The sequence below is a fragment of the Antedon bifida genome, chromosome 5 (assembly GCF_963402885.1).
Source record: "Antedon bifida chromosome 5, ecAntBifi1.1, whole genome shotgun sequence".
Taxonomy (NCBI): Eukaryota; Metazoa; Echinodermata; class Crinoidea; order Comatulida; family Antedonidae; genus Antedon; species Antedon bifida.
Window position 1 is genome coordinate 24,695,968 of NC_136230.1, and position 18,875 is coordinate 24,714,842.

General features: G+C 35.1%; 1 protein-coding gene across 1 annotated transcript; it reads left to right on the forward strand.

The window, feature by feature from the left end:
- The first annotated feature begins 305 nt into the window (after positions 1-305).
- On the forward strand, positions 306-18,777 carry LOC144843633 (chromosome-associated kinesin KIF4-like). Its single transcript, XM_078700506.1, has 25 exons — positions 306-327; positions 819-1,060; positions 1,736-1,929; positions 2,406-2,662; positions 3,790-3,884; positions 4,640-4,759; positions 5,584-5,879; positions 6,408-6,485; positions 7,518-7,763; positions 8,311-8,514; positions 8,946-9,049; positions 9,621-9,765; positions 10,142-10,252; positions 10,579-10,662; positions 10,765-10,878; positions 11,105-11,236; positions 11,642-11,771; positions 12,256-12,335; positions 12,521-12,691; positions 13,912-14,016; positions 14,182-14,259; positions 15,089-15,196; positions 15,326-15,493; positions 16,160-16,282; positions 17,467-18,777. The coding sequence occupies exons 2-25, from the start codon at positions 829-831 to the stop codon at positions 17,782-17,784; spliced, it is 3,693 nt and encodes a 1,230-aa protein (XP_078556632.1). The 5' UTR covers positions 306-327; positions 819-828; the 3' UTR covers positions 17,785-18,777.
- Positions 18,778-18,875: the final 98 nt, after the last annotated feature.

Here is an 18,875-nt window from a genome sequence, read left to right on the forward strand (position 1 = left end):
AACTGCACACTACAAAGTTGTGGATGACAGTGTGGTGTAATGGTTATGTATCCAGCCTCTCACAGTTTTTTAGTTTTTTGTGGACCTTGATCTTTGACCCTGACCCTTCAAAATTTAACCACAATTATATGATGTGTCATTGATAATTGTGGCTAAGTTTGGTGAGAATCGGATAAAAACACTAAATATCCTTTAATTACTCCATGGATTCCCACATCTTGGTGGCGCTTTAGTAAATTAGTACTGGCTTTTGATTGGCTGTTGGTCTTTTACTTTATAAAAAGGCGACATTTTCAAAATAACGCGAAACGGCAGTACGATCGGTTTGTAAGTATATCGTTACGTTGTTTACAACATATTTATTGCAGATCGTAACATTTTGTTGTTTAGCCATCTAATTCTATCCTTCTATAATTATTAAAGGACCTACCAGCCTACTTATTAGGGATTCCCCTTATTAATTAGGCCTCTACTATCTAGCCCTAAGGCCTAGGCCTAGCTAGGAAGGAGGAGGCCCCTGTCTGGGCCCTACAACAATACAGTACACTAGCTAGCTAGCTACTAAAGTACTAGCCTAGGCCTAGCTAGGTCTAGAGCTGAGAGGCCTAACTCATATTTTCACAAACAAAGCGAATTTAACTAGGCCTACCTAACTAACTAAGAGGAAATCTTTTTTTTCAATTTTATTATCTTGCATAGGCCTACCTAGGGCTAGGCCTATCCATCCTTTATTTCTCATTGCATTTCCTAACAAATTGCAAATAATAAATATATTTAGGCTAGGGCCTAATTAAAGTTCATCTATCAATCATTTACAGAAGTTTTACAATGGCGCAACCCAAAGATATTCCAGTGCGTGTGGCACTTCGTTCTCGCCCTTTAGTGCCAAAAGAGATTGGTGAAGGTTGCCAGGAATGCCTGCGATTTATCCACAGCAATCAACAGATCATATTGGGTAACAACAAAGCGTTTACCTATGACTTTGTCTTTAGCAAAGACACTGATCAAGAGGAGGTTTACACCAAGGCTGTAAAACCACTTGTTGATGGAATCTTTAAAGGTAACAGGAAAAATATATTTTTTATCAGTTTTGATTAATATTTATTTTTTCTGTAAGTGTAATTATGTAAATAAACTGTATAATGGGATGTCTTCAGGACCGAACATAGTTTTGCCTAGTGTGGTACCACCTGAATTGTGTTTGACCAGGAATGTGTAAAAATAATTGTCCTTGTTCATGAGAAAGTGTCTTCTTGTCCCCTAAATAGGTGTGATTACCCCAATGAACCAGGGTCTGACGAATTACCCTACAATGAACCACAGCAAACCCTAATGAATCGGGATCCGATGATTGAATTACCCCAATGAACCAGGGTCTGACGAATTACCCTGCAATGAACCACAGAAAACAACCATGAATCTGGATCCGATGATTGAATTACCCCAATGAACCAGGGTCTGACAAATTACCCTGCAATGAACCACAGCAAACCCTAATGAATCGGGATCCGATGATTGAATTACCCCAATGAACCAGGGTCTGACAAATTACCCTGCAATGAACCACATCAAAGCCCTAATGAATCGGGATCTGACGAACTACTCTGGCAATGAACCAGGGACTGACGAATTACCCTGCAATGAACCACAGCAAACCCCTAATGAATTGTTTCTCGTTTGAAATGTGTGAATAAAACTTGTATCTCTTCACAAGTGTTTGACTTTTGTTTTTAAGGTTATAATGCAACAGTACTAGCATATGGACAAACAGGGTCTGGTAAGACACATTCAATGGGCAGTGGATACTCGGCATCACAGGCGCCTACCGATCCATCAAGAGGAGTCATACCAAGAGTTATTACGAGCCTGTTTGATGGTGTCAAACAGAATGACAGCATAGAGTATACTCTCAGAGTATCGTATTTAGAAGTGAGTTGATTTAAAAGCTTAGAAACTCTAAAACAAATGCGAACAAATTTAGAGTTACTGCTTAGTTACAATAGCAAACTTCAGTTTACAAACTTGAAGAACCTCAAAATTTGGCAAGGAAATTGCTAGAGAGACAGTCACCCAAAAGGAAAGACAATTAATTCAGCAACGAGACAAAGTCAGGCTAGGACTATAGCTAGCGTACGATGTTCGTACATTACTGCTCTTTACCAGCTAGGCCTACAAAACTAAGCCTAACAAAGCTAGGCCTAGAAACGTCTACGAGAGAACTTTTGATGCGAGCTACTTAGGTAGTGCATTGTTTTTCTCTTTTTATCATAATAAACCTTAGAACGTACATTTAAGACAAGAAATGACCTGGTTTAATGTTTTTAAAGTTTTATACTATGCATTATTTTTACAAAACGTCAACAATTGCAGGTCTAGTGTCTTTAAGTTGTTACATTCTTTTTTAGATTCACAATGAAGACATTCACGATCTTCTCAATCTCAGTACTAAAAAAGAAAATATCGCTATCAGAGAAAGTGTAGAAGGCGGCATTCATATAGCTGGCTTGAAAGAGATAACGGTACAATGTGCGGATGACATGTACAAATGTCTGGAGCAAGGTTCGGTCGGACGTACAACTGCTTCTACTGCTATGAATTCAACGTCCAGTCGATCTCACGCTATATTTACAATTCACATTGATCAAAAATCTAAAGATGAAGGGTAAGTACTAAGTCGACTCCGCCTAATGCCCTTTTCTCACCTGCAGAAAGTAATTAACAATTAAGTAGCTATTTGTAACCAGGTTTGCATAGTGTAAAAACTAATTCCTGGAAATTCTCCTCAGATTTCACAGAGACCCCTTGTGAAATTTTAGGAGATTTCCCCCAAAAAAAACACACAGACAAACCGACGAGAGGCCAGTTTTTTTGTTTTGAGATGTTCTGTGCGCACATGTAAAGTATTGCCCTGGTATGACTAATCATGGTAATCAAATAGTGCAACTATGTTTTTCTCTCGAGGTTTCTCACGGTATGTGTGTATGAAAACATGTAATAAATCGGAACTTGTTGATGTGAAAAGGGTATGTCGAATATAATGGCATAAAAAGGTTGACTTACGGATTGTAAAAATGCTAGGCCAACTAAGTTACTAGCCTAGGTATGACTAAGGCCCACTACTCTTGTTGCACACGTGAATACAGTATATTGCGGGCCATACAGGCCCACTTGCTGTGCCTTGAATTGAGTTGGAATTGGATGTTAGGCCTAAATTGTAACAGTAATATGTACCGTATTGTTTCTAATAAACGCCCCGCCCCTAATAAACTCCCCCTCTGAGATTTTTCCGTATTGTAATGAGTGCTCAAATAGAATTGCATGTGTATCCAGTCCATATACTGTAGGAGCCTTAGATTGGTATTAAAGGGAAATATATTTATTTCACCCATTAGCGATGGACTTATTGCTGGTCAAATAACTAGCAAACGGGATATGGCCTAGATATAGCTTGCACATTAACTTGTTTTTCAACAAATAAACTTTTTTTTTAAACTGTTTTAAAGCAATTTTGGGTGTTAAAATGTACCTCCAATAAATGCCCCCACCCCTTTTTGAAAAAATGCAACGCCCCCAGGGCGTTTATTAGAAACTATACGGTATTTGTTAAATTGTTTGTTTATAGTATAACCATATTAAGGAGGCACTTTTCGAAAACACAACAAAGTTTGATTGGTTGTAGTGTTAAAACGTTACAGTATCGTTTTTCTTAATTGTGCCTCTTTATATTGGGTTTTCCATAGAGGGGTTTCTATTGACTATGATACAAGATTTAAACACTTCATTTTTTAGTGATGGTGGCTGGCATGCTAAGTTCCACTTGGTTGATCTAGCTGGGTCTGAGAGGGTAAAGAAGACACACGCTGAGGGAGATCGTTTTCGTGAAGGCACGTTCCATAATAATTTTATTAAAGATATATTGTCCCCCTGAAAAAATAATTGAATGTTGTTGTTGAATATGCCATTTTATTGTCGCATAATAGTTATCCACTTTGACCAAAAATTAGATCCAGAAAAAAATTATTTACCTGGAAAAACTGATTTGAAGCAAAAAATAGTAAATTTGGCTGGCCTTTTGGTTGAATTTAACCATTTATTTTGTCATTTTATAAGTGAAAACATTTGTTATTTTCGTTTTTTTTCTACAGAAGTGATTAACTTTATTAAAACTACAAAATAACCTATTCAATGTATGATTTAATTAATCTTTATTTCTCATGTTTTTGGGGGACAATATATCTTTAAATTGTAGGTTACATTATACATTCATTAGTATCTACAGTAACATAATTATTTGTGATATACATTATGTTGTTTAAAGGTTTGCATGAATAAACACTATTAAAGTAAAAGTTTGCGGTACAACATGTTTCCAAAAGATAAATAAAGTGAAGTTGAAAAATTGAAACATTTTCAACTTTACTTTATTTCTTTTTTGGAAACATGGTGTACAGTGGTGTAATGCAGGAGGCAAAGGCCCCTGGTTTAGCAATCTTAAGGGCCTCTCCAAGCTGGGTAGTTGCATTGAGACCCTTTAAGCCGTTGGGCCCTGAGTTTAGCCAGTTAGTGCTCATGGCTGTGACGCCACTGAAGTTGTACTGCAAACCTTATTTTATACATTGTAAATCTTTTCTTTTTTCAGGGGTTAATATAAATAGAGGGCTGCTGGCATTAGGAAACGTGATTAGTGCTCTAGGAGATGAAAATGGGCGCAAAGGCCATGTGCCTTATCGAAATGCAAAACTTACCAGACTTCTACAAGGTAAAGGCCCATTTACACAAGGACGATAACGATCGATGATGAATATGCATTTGCTATTTTTTTTTAAATTTTAATCTAGAACTATAGGATAACCATCTGTGATGCCTTTGATAAAAATAATATTTTCACAAGTACAGTTGATGAGTCAAATAACGTGAATAGTAAAAGCAATTATATCGTGACGATACAAAGATTTTATTGTTTGGATTTTAAAAAGTATTATTTGATTTTATTTTATTCAGGTTTCAACATAAAATTACAAGACAAAATTAAAAATACAAATAGAAACATGCAATGTATTGCACAGTACACAAGAAACCTAGGATAGCCCATAAAGTCGAAAACAAAACCAACTTATTTCCAATGGGGTCCTGTATCAAAGACAGCATAAATAGTTAATCCTATAGTTCTATAATGAAAACTTTTCGAATTTCTTTTGTTTTATGTAAGAAAAATATATGTTTATCCATTTATTTGTTCTGATGGGGATTATGCTATACCTACCAACTGGATAAACTTGTAGATTTCTTTAGACTTGGTATACCTCACAAACAGCCAGTCCATGATTAGGGAGAAGTTTCGTTACTCCTTTGAATATTGTACCAAGTTCATGTGCAATTTACTGTACTTTATGTACAATAGCTTTATGTCCCATCCAAAGGATGAGGCAGAATAAAGTATCCTGTCTATCTTTAGGATACAAGGCATATGGCACTGACTGGTCTGAAACCCAACCCTCTCACATGCTAGTCCAATATTCATTGTGTCATACTGCTTTCCTGTGCAGAGCTTTAGCAGTAACATTTATATGTTGCTTATTTCAGATTCGTTAGGTGGTAACAGTCAAACTCTTATGATTGCGTGTGTGAGTCCAGCTGATTCCAACATGGAGGAGACGCTTAACACCTTACGCTATGCAGACAGGGCTCGTAGAATTACCAATAAACCTATCGTAAACCGAGACCCGAAAGAAGCGGAGATTGCTCGTCTTCGTCAACAAGTCCAACAGCTTCAAGTTCAACTTGCCCAATGCAATGGCGGCGCTCTACCATCTGATATAAAAAACCGAAGTGGAGGTGCTGATATGAGAATTCTTTTGGAAAGAAATAAATCGCTAGAGGTATAGAAATAATTTAATTTCTTTGCCTATTCGTTGTGTTTCCTACAGTATTATATACAGTTAAATTTTCAACATGATTTTTTGTTTACAGTAAAAATGATGATATAACCTTTCAATGGTAGAGTGTGAAAAAAAAAAAACAATTATAGAAAATTTAATTGGAATTTTATTTGAAACTTGTAAATATAATGACAGTTATAAAACTCTGCATTTGAAATTAAACAAATTGAACATACTAAATATTAACATATTATGTACATTTTGTTAGGGCTAATAAATCAACATTAGTGACCTTTGATTACCTACCTAAAAGGCGGATCCAAGGAGGGGCTTAGCCAGCCAAAAGATAATAATAATAATAATAATAATATTTATTCGGTCATCAATGTAAAAATAACCAGGAATGAGAATAGGCTAAAGCCCAAACAGATTCTGCACTCACTCCATAAGATATTGGGTTCAAATCAACACATGATTAAATACTATTTTTTTGTTATTGCATGTAAAATTGTAACTGTGTTTTTTTAGGCTGAAAATCATAAGCTGACAAATGAACTGCAATCTGCAATTGACCAGACTACTGTCCTTTGTGAGAAAGTTATTCTGGTAATATTCCTTTTTGTATACCAATTATTTAAAATCATGCTCTGCGGTAATCTTTTTTGAACAGTTTAGATGTCTGAATTCAATGTAGGCCATCCGACCATGATGAACCGAGCTGGTGTTCACCCACTAGGACTGCTGTCACCGGCCGCTGTAACTCATTTATAACCACAATGCCTGGCAAAGTGCATTATTAAAATGAATGTTGACTGGATCTTATTAGGACACGGCTCCACACATAGCCCTCAGTGATCTGGATATAATTTATCTAATACCTGAACAATATAACATATTGTAAAAAAAATTTATTTCGGTACGAACACGTAAAACATTCCTGTGTTAAGCTTATTTCAAACTGCGGCTGTATTTGGTTGAAAATGGGTTCAATGGTAAATCATAGCGTCCTTCACACTAAAATCATACGATTTGAATCTGTAACTGATTCGAACAACGAAGAATTCTTTGTTTACTGAATCAGTAATCCAAACCAATCAACAGTAAGCATGAATAACCTCGCTTGACAACGGATAACCGAATTTGTGCTTGATGTGGAAAAATACTTGCGACATTTTGTCAAGGCGCCGGACCAAATCTGGGCACGATGTATAATAATTAGTCAGCAAGTAGTAGAGTTACCGTTTTGATTCAGGTGTGCAGCTGCACGGTAATATTTACCCAATAATATTTAGCCAATGAACGGACTAGTGAAACATCCAGTGGGCTAGTGAAACTCACAATGAACTAGTCCAGTGGTCTAGCTAGTAAATTTTCAAAATTGAGCCCTGGATGTGAAATTAGCTGTACAGTAGTAAAACATAATGTACAGTAGTATCTGTGAATATGCATACCTTCTAACGAGTTTTTACACAGTGATTACATTACATCAAACTACCACGTGAAACTTTGTGATGAAAGAAGAAACTCCTTGTATATTTGCATGTAACAAATTGGTACATTTTTGATGTATGTGTGAATCGGGTGTTACCTTACAATTTTCTCTGTATTTCTACCCCATGCCATTACTTTTCTCCCCAGGCTGAAATGGCAAAAGACAAGTTAAAGCAGAAGATAGAAGAGCTTAGAGTGCAGGCTGACATCAGTATTGATGCTCTGAATATCACCATGGAAACTGAGCCTGGTGATGTCAAAGAGCAGTTCAAAGGTCAACTGGATGTGCTCAAGCACATGCAGCAGAAGATATTGGAGGTTCAAGCCACAGAACGCATGGACCACACTGATCTTCTGTCAGCTCAGGAAAATGAATCCAATAGCAGTAATGAGGTATGTCTAATCTAGTTTATCAGTCTGTGACAACAATGAATGAATGCATTGACTAACATTTAGTGCATTCAGTTTTAAAAGCGCAAACATTTCTACTATTTTTTACTTATTTTTACGCAGTAGCTATGCCTACAACGATTGTAAGTCGCACATTTTTAACAGCCAAATATATACTACCTTGCCTCTAAATCAGTCTTACAGTTGTCATAACCCATTAGTTATTTCTAGTGCCTTCTGGACCATGTGTCTATGAGTGTATGATTGGAGGTGTGTACTCCCACTTTTGACAGCTAAATTGAGAATATACTTGTCTATATATTTGACTATTGATATATGCTATAGTGCTTTCCTGTTAGAAAAATCCAGATCAAAACATATACAAAATTCTTACAAGTCTTTAAATGTTCAGTTGTTTTGTCATGAGAAAAAAAACCTGACATCTGACATGATTTGCACAAAGGACTTTGGGATCAGTAGCTAAACATCTAAACCACCAAGCTACAGCGCCACTCTTATTGATATTTTAAACCAATACTTTATATTTCAGGAAAATACACTCACTGAGAAATCTAAGGAAGATGTTTCGAGTACAGCTGACGACCAGACCTTCTTTAAACACCACACACTGCGCCAGGCAGAGATGGGCCGCGAACTACAGGAGCTGAACAAAGCACTGTCATTGAAACAGGAACTTGTTGCCAAAATGGGACAGAGTGATGAAAAAATGACTGTCATGAAAATGCAGTATGATGTGAGTTGTTTGTAGTCATCATCCTTGAATTTTACATCCCCTACATATACAGTCAACTCTCCCAATATCGGACACCTTTGGGCTGACCTAAAATGTTTGGAACCAAAGATCTGGAACCAACATCCTGGTTCCATCCATTACACTCCATCCCTTTTTCAATTTTTTCATTCTCTCCTGAAAACTCACCTATTTCAATGTTGCGCTGTGAGATTGGGTAAAGAGCACTTTATAAATGTTATTATTTTTATTATTATTTGGAAAAATACAATGCAAAAGATAGGACATTAGGTTTAAGTTCATTTAATATTTCTTTAGCATGAAAATTGAAAGTGTCCCCTTACTATTAGGTGTGGTCCCTGAATAGTTGTTAGGGTTATTCATCTCTCATGTGCATCAGTTGTTATATTTTTTCTCCACACATTATTTTTCAGCAAAGCTCTAAGCAACTTGAAAATGAAGTGAACCAGCTGATGAAGGAGAAAGAAGAGCTAACAACTGCACTGAATGCAGTCAAGACAAATGTTAACAGCAATAAGTAAGAGACTAACTCTTATACCCTTTTCACACCTTCAAAAAGTAACAACTTGTAACAGGTTATAACTAGGCAGAGGTTTAGATAGTGCATCTAAATTCTGGCATGACAACCCTGCCAACTCGAGTCACCCCCTTGTAAAAATAAATAAAAAAATATAAAATTAATAATAAAAAAGTTAATATAAAGAATAAAACAAACATTTATTACTTCCTTTTTTTATTTAATCAGTAACAGTAAAAATAATAAATAAATTATTGTTCGTAAACCTGAATTATTTAAAATGTAAATAAAAGGAGAAAAACAAGCAATTAAAACCATCAATCAATTACTGTAAAGCGCTATCTACACTAAGACAAAAATGCATGATGTACCCAAATAATGGTAGTGATATGACGTCATTGTGTCCATATATGGTGGACATCACATTGTTGTATCAGTTTGATAGAGTAGACAGAGCTTAAGTTTTCATGGAAACTAAATTGATGCAAAATAAAATAAAACTCATAAATACTTTTTATTGAAATTGTTGCCATGGAAAGATAAACATTTCTCTTCTTTTCTTCATTTTTAGGATCAGTGAACAAAGAAGAAAACGTCTGCTTGAATTAGAATCACAGATCACAGACCTGAAGAAAAAAATTGTAGAACAGAATAAATTGCTTAAGTTCAAAGAACAAAGTGTAAAAGCCGTCGACAAGCTGAATAATGAAATTCATGTAAGATTTAAGAATTGTATCGTGAATACCACATTTATTTGAATAAACACCCCTAAAAAAAATACCCCACATGGAAGAATGTTTGGAATGACATGGGATGCGTAATTAACCAATCAAATTGCACAAACACAGTCAGGTGTGTTATAATAATGATTGCTTGTTCACTGTTGTGAAAATATTGCAACATGAGCCAGTTACAAAATTCCGAACCCTATTAGTGATTGAAACTGATTCTCAAGCACATTATCTTTTTCAAGGAAATTATCTTTTAAATAATTTAAATTTTCATAGTAGTTTTTTTGACCAAATCTTTCCAAATTTAAAATCCTTTCTATTGCTGTTGTTTGTATTGTAACATAGATTTTGTTGTTTTCAGTCCATGAAACATGCAAGAGTTAAATTAATGCGACAGATGAAGGAAGATGCTGAGAAAGTACGAACCTGGAAGGCTGCCAAAAACAAAGAGGTTATGCAACTGAAAGCACAGGTAATAAAACAGTGATTATTGTTGTAATTATTAATGTCAATCAATTAATACAAATAGCTGGTATTGAATGAAATATAACAGATATTCCTATAATATAATGGGTTATCCCTCTTATTGTTTTTAAACACACAGTAAAGTTTTGTTATAAGTATAGGTTAATTATTTTACCTATCTAGTATGTACAGTGAATTTTGCCCAATCTAACATGAACAAAAAAATAATAATAATAAAGGTTGGATATTTTTCACTCGATACTAAATCTTTATTGGTTGATCTAGCCGCACACATCAATATCATGCATTTTTTATGAATGTTTTCTATATCAGGACCGAAAACGGCAATGTGAATATGCAAAACTGGAAAGAGTGCACGTGAAACAGCAGCATGTCCTTAGAAGAAAAATGGAAGAGGTATGGTGTTAAGATTATATTTGCCATAACTGACTTGAATGTATAGATTGTTTAGACCTTGACAAATGTTATTATTTATATTATTATTATTATTATTTTCAGGCTTCTACAGCCAACAAACGTCTAAAAGAAGCCATGCAGAAGCAGAAAGCAGCTGCTGAATCTAGAGGGCGCTTTGATGAGCGTAACCAGCAGGGTATTGGCAAACGAATCAGGGTGGGAAATCAATATTTTAAAAATGATATACACTATGTAACACTGATAAAAAGACACTTTAGTTAATATATATGAATAAAATATATAAGAATAAGAGCATTCATCAAATATGATTCCATTCGTGAAAAGCAGTGGCTTCGGGAGTCTAATTTTGGGATTTTACGATGGGAGTCTATGATCGAATGGATGGTAAAATTGAACACAATCCATGCCTTTTTTTTAATAGAGCTTTCTAGAACATGAACTTGAAGTACTAGTAAGCATCAACGAAGCAAAGCGCCACCTTGCATCCCTCATTGCTGACCGCAAATCGATCACCAAACAGCTTGCTGATTTAAATGAAGTACCTCCCAAAAAGGTCAGTTTTGTTTTAGTGGGTACACTGCCCTGTACAACATATATGATATTCAATCTGTATTTGTTGTTATTGATTAAAAAACAGTAATTAGTTTATAAATGTTGCAGACCAAAGAAGGGGGCTTCTATTCGAGAAGGGCTTCTTTTTGAAAAGAAGCCCCTGGGCTCAGTGAATACACAGGGAAAAGGCCTCTGGTTTAGCACTCCTAAGGGCCCTCCAACACTGGGTAGTTGCATTGAGGCTGCTCATGCTCTGGGAACCCTTGAGCTCTGGGACCCCTGGGCTTTGTCAGTGAGCACTCATAGCCGTTATGCTACTGCCTGGGGCTTTTTTAGTTTTTATGGTATACTACTTGCTTGTAACGCTAAATGCGTGTAACATTTTTTTTTTACCCTAAAAAATTAGAAATCCAAAGATTCTGATGGAAGTAAGAGTGACAGTGAGAACCCAGATAAGTCAAGCCTAAAAGAAGACCTTGTGTTGAGAAATGCACAGATCTCAGACCTACAGCAGAAGATTGTGGATGCTGATCAAGGTTGGTGAAATTAGGTTTCTTTATGTGGTGCATGGTTGGGCAAAACATTCGTTAGTTTCTGGTGATAGGAGAGATTAATAGAAATGTTTAACCTTCTAATGTAACCAGTAAGCAACTATGTCTGCACTCTTCAAATTGATTAATTATCATAATACAGTAATTAAACATCATAATACAGTAATAACATAATCGCAGTAACAGCTCTGACAACCTATACACACATTTTAGGACACATTGTGTTGTACATATAATTTCCTGGAACTAAAGCTCTGTCAAACTAGTTTGACAAATGATGTTTGATGCGCCCAAATATGGTAGTGAATATGATGTCATCGTGTCCATATATGAGCACATCCACATTTTTTTATTACATAAAGTTTGATTGTGTAGCTTAATACACTACTTTATATTGCCTGGTTTTCTTCCCATATTTATATGGAATGAATATGTTGAAATATGATGAAAGCAATCTATGTTGTTTCAGATGATAAAGAAAAGAGTCGTTGGAAGAACATTAATAATATAGTAGAGGCAAAGTGCGCACTTAAGTGGCTGATGGAAACAGTGAGTTGATTATAATTTTGTTTAGATTATTACACCCAAACTCAATAGAGATCGAACAACAGCTCAGTGATGTCAACAAGATAGGGCCTCCTCAGAAATATTATTTAGTAAATAAAAATAATTGCATTCATTATCATCCTAGTATTAAACAATTCTTATGATAAAAATCTATTTTGACTTAACAGGCTGTAGTGTCTAAGGTAGAGAGTGGTGTTCATGTCGGTGAAGTTCGAGATTTACAGACTTCTCTTGATGAGGCTACCAAAGCTATATGTGAAATTAGGTCTCAACTTGAAGAAGTAAAAAAGACCCATCAGCAGGATCTAACAAAAGTTCAGCAAAGTCATGAAGAAAAGGTAAAAATTACAAGTGTCAACCCTTAAAAATATGACCATGGGTGAAAACGAAATGGAATATTTAGGGCGCTGTTGCATTGGAATTGTGAACAGAGGCAAGAGTTGAGACTAATGCATGTCATGTTTATTATGTCCTTAGGCAAGACATTTATGTTTGCCTCTCTCCACCCATGTATACAAAGGGGTACCTCCTAGGGTCAATCACAGCTCCTCTGATTATTAGCATTATGGTGCAGTATTTAATCCAACAACCAGAGTAATGACATGAAGAGCCTTAAACATTAAGGGCTATGTATACCTTGTCATCTGCCATTTGACAGGTCCATGACAGTCTTCTTTCTCTATACTTCTCTATTTAGTGCTTCTTTTTGTTCCAAATATATATTTTTTAATTTATTTATTTTATTTATTTATAAATATATTTCTATCAACGTTGTCCCACAAAGGGGACATTGTTGTTTTTCAAAAGGTTCAGCATAAAACATAACAACATACATAATTATATAATACATAGTTTCTTAAAAAATGCTAAAATTAAACAGTCTAAAATAATACTAAAATGTGAGAACCATACATTAAAAATACAAAATTATGATTAAAAATCCAAGTTAAAAAGATGTTCATAAATTATATAATACATAGTTTCGTAAAAATAGTATAAAATGTTAAAATTAAACAGTCTAAAATAATACTAAAATTTGAGAACCATACATTATAAATACAAAAAAATGATTAAAAATCCAAGTTAACAAATATGTTCATAAAAAAGAATACACCACATAAAAAAATACATTGAACAGATTTAAAATTTTAAAAAAGTATTTTCCTAGATAAAAAAAGTGTTTTTATAACTCGATTTGAACGCATTAATGGAAATTGAATTTTGAATGTCAAAATGTATGTTATTCCATATGTTTGCCCCTGCTTAATCTATCAAGCATAGCTATCCTTTTACTGTACCTTCATATCTTCCTTCTATCACAATTTTCAATAATCCTCCTTTCCTAATTTTATGTCCAATCCATTGTTTTTGCTGCTCAGCTATCCTTTTCATTATTTGCCTCTCCTCCCCTATTTCAATCAAGGACTATCTATGAATTGTTACTATTGTTCTTATTCTTGTTGATTCAAATAGCAAAGGTGAATTTGTATGCAAGTATAGACCACTACCTTAATTTCTGAATTAAATCATTTCGATATGTGTTCTCTTCATATTCTAGATCCTGTACCTGTTGAAACAACTACCACAGGCCACAGATCTCAGCATAACAAACAATGCTGCCTCCGATAATAATCAAGAACTTCTGGACCGATTAGAATTTCAGGTGAATATTATTACTTGTTGAAATATATTCATCTGGTTTCAAGAGATAATATTTTGTTAAAACCAATAAAAAATAAAACATTTAAACTTACCAATGTTTTGTGAAACTCTCAGTTCACATCTTCATTCAACTCATAATCATAAATTTTAATAATTATTTTTATAGGAAAAGCAAATCTCGGATCTACATGGTCTTCATGAAAAGCTGCAAGCTTTTAGCTCGGAAAATGAAAACTTAAAGAAGGTAAATTAATATCATCTTTGAGCCGCAAAACATTTTTGAAGGGCCTTGGGTTGGCTTGAGAAATAAAAAAAACAAAGAATATGTTTTCCCAGCATCAAAAGTGCCTTTCTTTTAGCAATATGATGAAGCTTGCAACAAACAATGAAATGTTGAGATGATACATGGTTATGAGTTAGGTCTATATGTGGTTTGATCTTGCTGAAAATGATCGTAAACATACCAAACGCAATTGATGTGAGGCAAAAGTTTTGATCGTGGTGTAGAATCTTGTTTGAACTGTGAAACAAACCCAATAACATGCGTCATGTACGTTACAAAGGAGAAACCCTGGACTGCGATGAATTTTGGTGAATCATCAGCGCAAGTTTAGCACCCAAATGAATTACAATGCAATTTCCAGGGACCTACAGGTCCATATTCACTTTTTTTTTACCTCAGCCCCAACCATGGTGGTGGCTGAGATGCCAATCTATTATTTGTCCACCTAGGTAGTTGGGCCGCTGATTGGTCCTGGGAACCGGATTTTAGGCTGCGAAAAAAAAGTTTGCGGAATTCTGATCTATTTTGTCACATCAATTATTATGGCATCATTGACTTGTTTTATTACGCTTTCTTGTAGACGCTTTAATTGTAGAATGTAATTTGTTGGTTTATTTCTGTGCTCTTTTAGCACCTTTTTGCCTTTTATATTTGTTTTGTCTTTTTCTTTGTATAGAAATTGAATAAATAAAAAAAAAATATGTAAATAAATAATAAGGGTTAGTTAGTCTAGTTCCTGTGCAACAGAATAATATTACAATTCTGACATTTTTATCATTTGTTTACACAGCAACTGACGCTTGCGAACTATCATGGAAGAAAGTTGAATCTGATGCCTTCTATGACCTCACCAGATACGACCCCATCCCCCGCCCCAAAGCCAGTCAAGAAGTTTAAGGTAAAGCCCAAGTATACTACTGTATATCCATGTATTCACCACTGGAATAATTGAAATGTTGTAGGGTTGTTTATACAGTCTCCCAATACTCTAGCTACAGTGCCACTCTATCATTTTTGTTTTATTTAGAAAAAAGTTTCTGAACCAAAAGAGCACATAACAATTGAAGAGCTGGATAGTCTGTTCCACTCTGACGAAGAAGAGCCTAGTTCCGTTGATTCTGATTCAGATTGGCATGAGACTCCCATTGTTAAGCGATCAAGAAAAGTTATTAAGAAAGTATCCTTACCTTCAAAAGTAAGTTTTTGATAAAATTTATTAGAGTACAACCCTATTAAGACTGAACAAAGTGTCCCCACCATAGGAGTGTCCCCTCTGAATGGATGGGAGTGTTAAAACATATAATTCCCCTCGTTCATGTCACAGTAAAGTGTCTACTTAATAGAGGTGTCCCCTTAATAGGGGTATCCCATAACAGGTGATACATTCACTGCAATAAACAGCTGATAAACTTTCATAAATAGCTGTAGGGAAAGGTCAAAAGTGCACATATACAGTTACTGCAGAAATAGAAACATTGTGATATGATCCATAATAATTTCACATATTTTATGTGAAACAGTAAAAGCATAATACACAGTTTACTGATTTTCAGTAACTGGCAATTTCATTGTGTCGCATATTCATTCTGAACGTAGTTGAATGACCGGTTAGCTCATTGTACTAAGCCTCAGTATTATGTGGTGGAGTGGCCAGTTCTTTCCACGCTACATTATCCTCCCTAGTGATTTTCAACCAGCTACTCATTTACAGCTGAGTGAACTGGGAGTTCTTATCTGAGATTGAACCCAGGTCTTTCTGCAGTTTTCGTTGTTAAACTTCCCAATTCTTGTCAGATCAAATATCATCATTTTTATTATTCTTCTCTCTATTATTACTAATTTGTGTATTACTATCGTATAGGACGGCTGCAAATGCAAACTTAGCTGTGGCAATAAGAAGTGTAGCTGTGTCAAGAATGGGGTTGGTTGCAGTGAGAGTTGCGGTTGCTCACATGAAAAATGCATGAATAAACTACCGAAACTTGTAAGTGTAATCATAACATTCTGGCTATAGTGGAACCTTCAGGACCTGACAAATTGTCCCCTTAATAGCTGATGTCTCTGTCACATTTGACAGCGGGAAACCTGCCACTAATAGAATGGATTAAAAATGTTTAAAACATAAAATATTTAAAAACATAAAAACTTTAAAAAATATCACATATCTTATTACAAAAACATTGATTAAGAAAAGGGGTCAATGGAATAATTTTTTTCAACACAATTATTAAAAAGTAAATTGATACGAGAAATAAATCCATTTTTGGTATCATTGACACAGCAAAAGGAACAGATAAAAGATTCCATTTAGAATTACGAGTATGACAGCTTTGTCCTTTGAATAGGGGTGTCCCTTGAAGAGAGGTGTCCCTTAAATAGTGGTGTCTCCTGAATAGTGGTGTCCCTTGAATAGGGGTGTTCCTTGAATAGTGGTGTCTCCTGAATAGGGGTGTTCCTTGAAGAGAGGTGTCCCTTAAATAGTGGTGTCTCCTGAATAGTGGTGTCCCTTGAAGAGAGGTGTCCCTTAAATAGTGGTGTCTCCTGAATAGTGGTGTTCCTTGAATAGTGGTGTCTCCTGAATAGTGATGTCTCCTGAATAGTGGTGTCTCCTGAATAGAGTTGTCTCCTGAATAGTGGTGTCTCCTGAATAGAGTTGTCTCCTGAATAGAGATGTCCCTTCAATAGAGGTGTCCCTTCAATAGGGATGTCCCTTCAATAGGGATGACCCTTCAATGGGGGTGTCCCTTCAATGGGGGTGTCCCTTGAATAGAGGTGTCCCTTGAATAGAGGTGTCCCTTGAATAGAGGTGTCTCTTGAATAGAGGTGTCCCTTGAATAGGGGTGTCCCTTGAATAGTGGTGTCCCTTGAATAGTGGTGTCCCTTGAATAGGGGTGTCCCTTGAATAGTGGTGTCCCTTGAATAGAGGTGTCCCTTGAATAGAGGTGTCCCTTGAATAGAGGTGTCCCTTGAATAGAGGTGTCCCTTGAATAGGGGTGTCCCTTGAATAGGGGTGTCCCTTGAATAGAGGTGTCCCTTGAATAGGTGTCCCAAAATAATTTTACTGTATTGTTTTGTATATTTCATTATAACAGTATCATTTGTAAAACTAAAACATGATAATTATTAGATTTACATTATTTATTACATTCTATTTTATCCTCAATTTAGAATGAGAGTGAAAACACATCGCAGATGAATACAACCGTAGTTTTAGATTCCACAAATGACTCAGTTCGTCCACCTACCAATGTCAGTTCGTCTGACAGTGACAACCAATCAGAAGACAGCACAAAGAGCCGACAAATATTCTCACAATTAGATAACACTTTCACGAAAAAGGAGAAAAAAGTTTGCAAGCGAAGTATAAAACCCATGAACGACTCAACAATAGCGGAGAATTCGGATCCCGACGTATCTGGTCCGAATAAGAAGCGCAAGTTATTGAACAATAGTCATACCTTTTTTAAACCGTTAGTTAAATTCTGACTAACCGGTTCAAATTATCCAACGTCTTTGTCTAGTAGGCATATATTTTTACATCAAGATTAACTTTGTATATAATTCATGTAAATTTTATAAATGAAATGTAAGCGTAGTTCCCACGGGGCTGAGGGACACACAGACAAGAGAAGGATTGCTCTTAATTTGGTGGACGGCGGCTTTATGCTAATAGAGAATCTTAAGCCATGTCTAAATTGTCTACCTGATGAAAAATGTGTGATGTGGCCAAATATGGTAGTAATATGACCTCGTTTCAACAATTTGTTATCACATAAAGTTTGGTAGTGTACAGAGCTTTACACCCCTGTTTGACCATATTGCCATATATCTGCACTCTGGATAAAACAAGTTTTTTCACCCAAACTAGAAAAAATGAAATATATTGAATTGAAATATATGAATATATTGAGATTTAACTCCAAGTCCGTCAATTGATTTTTGATTAATAATGTGTAAACAAAATAAATTTATGTTTGGAAGTATTAAAGATGTATTGTCCCTTTGTCAAATTCCAAAAAAAAAAAAAAAAAATATTTCGAAAAAAAGTCGGTCATTTTGAAGTATCATAATAGTTATTAACTTTCACCAAATATTAGTCAAAAAAAAAAATCATTTAACTGAAATACAGACGTTTTTTGTCCAAAAAATAACTTTGACTTCCAGTCAAAGTTTTCGATCAAAACATATCGCATAATGCAACGCTACTCTGTATGCATAATCATAAAACTTCCTCGCGATCTGTGTGAAAACACCTTCTCAACCGTAAAGAGTTGTAAACAATCCTAATTAGCATCATGCATAATGTATACTCATGGTTTGAAATCTTTGTTTACTTTCGCTCGCGACGATTTTCCAGACGAAACGTTATCAAATTAATTTAGTTGTTAATTATGTAAAATTTTTGTTTTTGGCTCGAATTTTCAACTTAAAGTGAATAACTTTAATATTACTTTGATATGGCCAATTTAAATTTAGAATATTTTGATCTTCATTTTTTTGTGTTTCAAGGGCCAATACATCTTTAATATAGGCCTAAATATCATTTTAAAAATTCATGTCAAACAATTTATAAATGG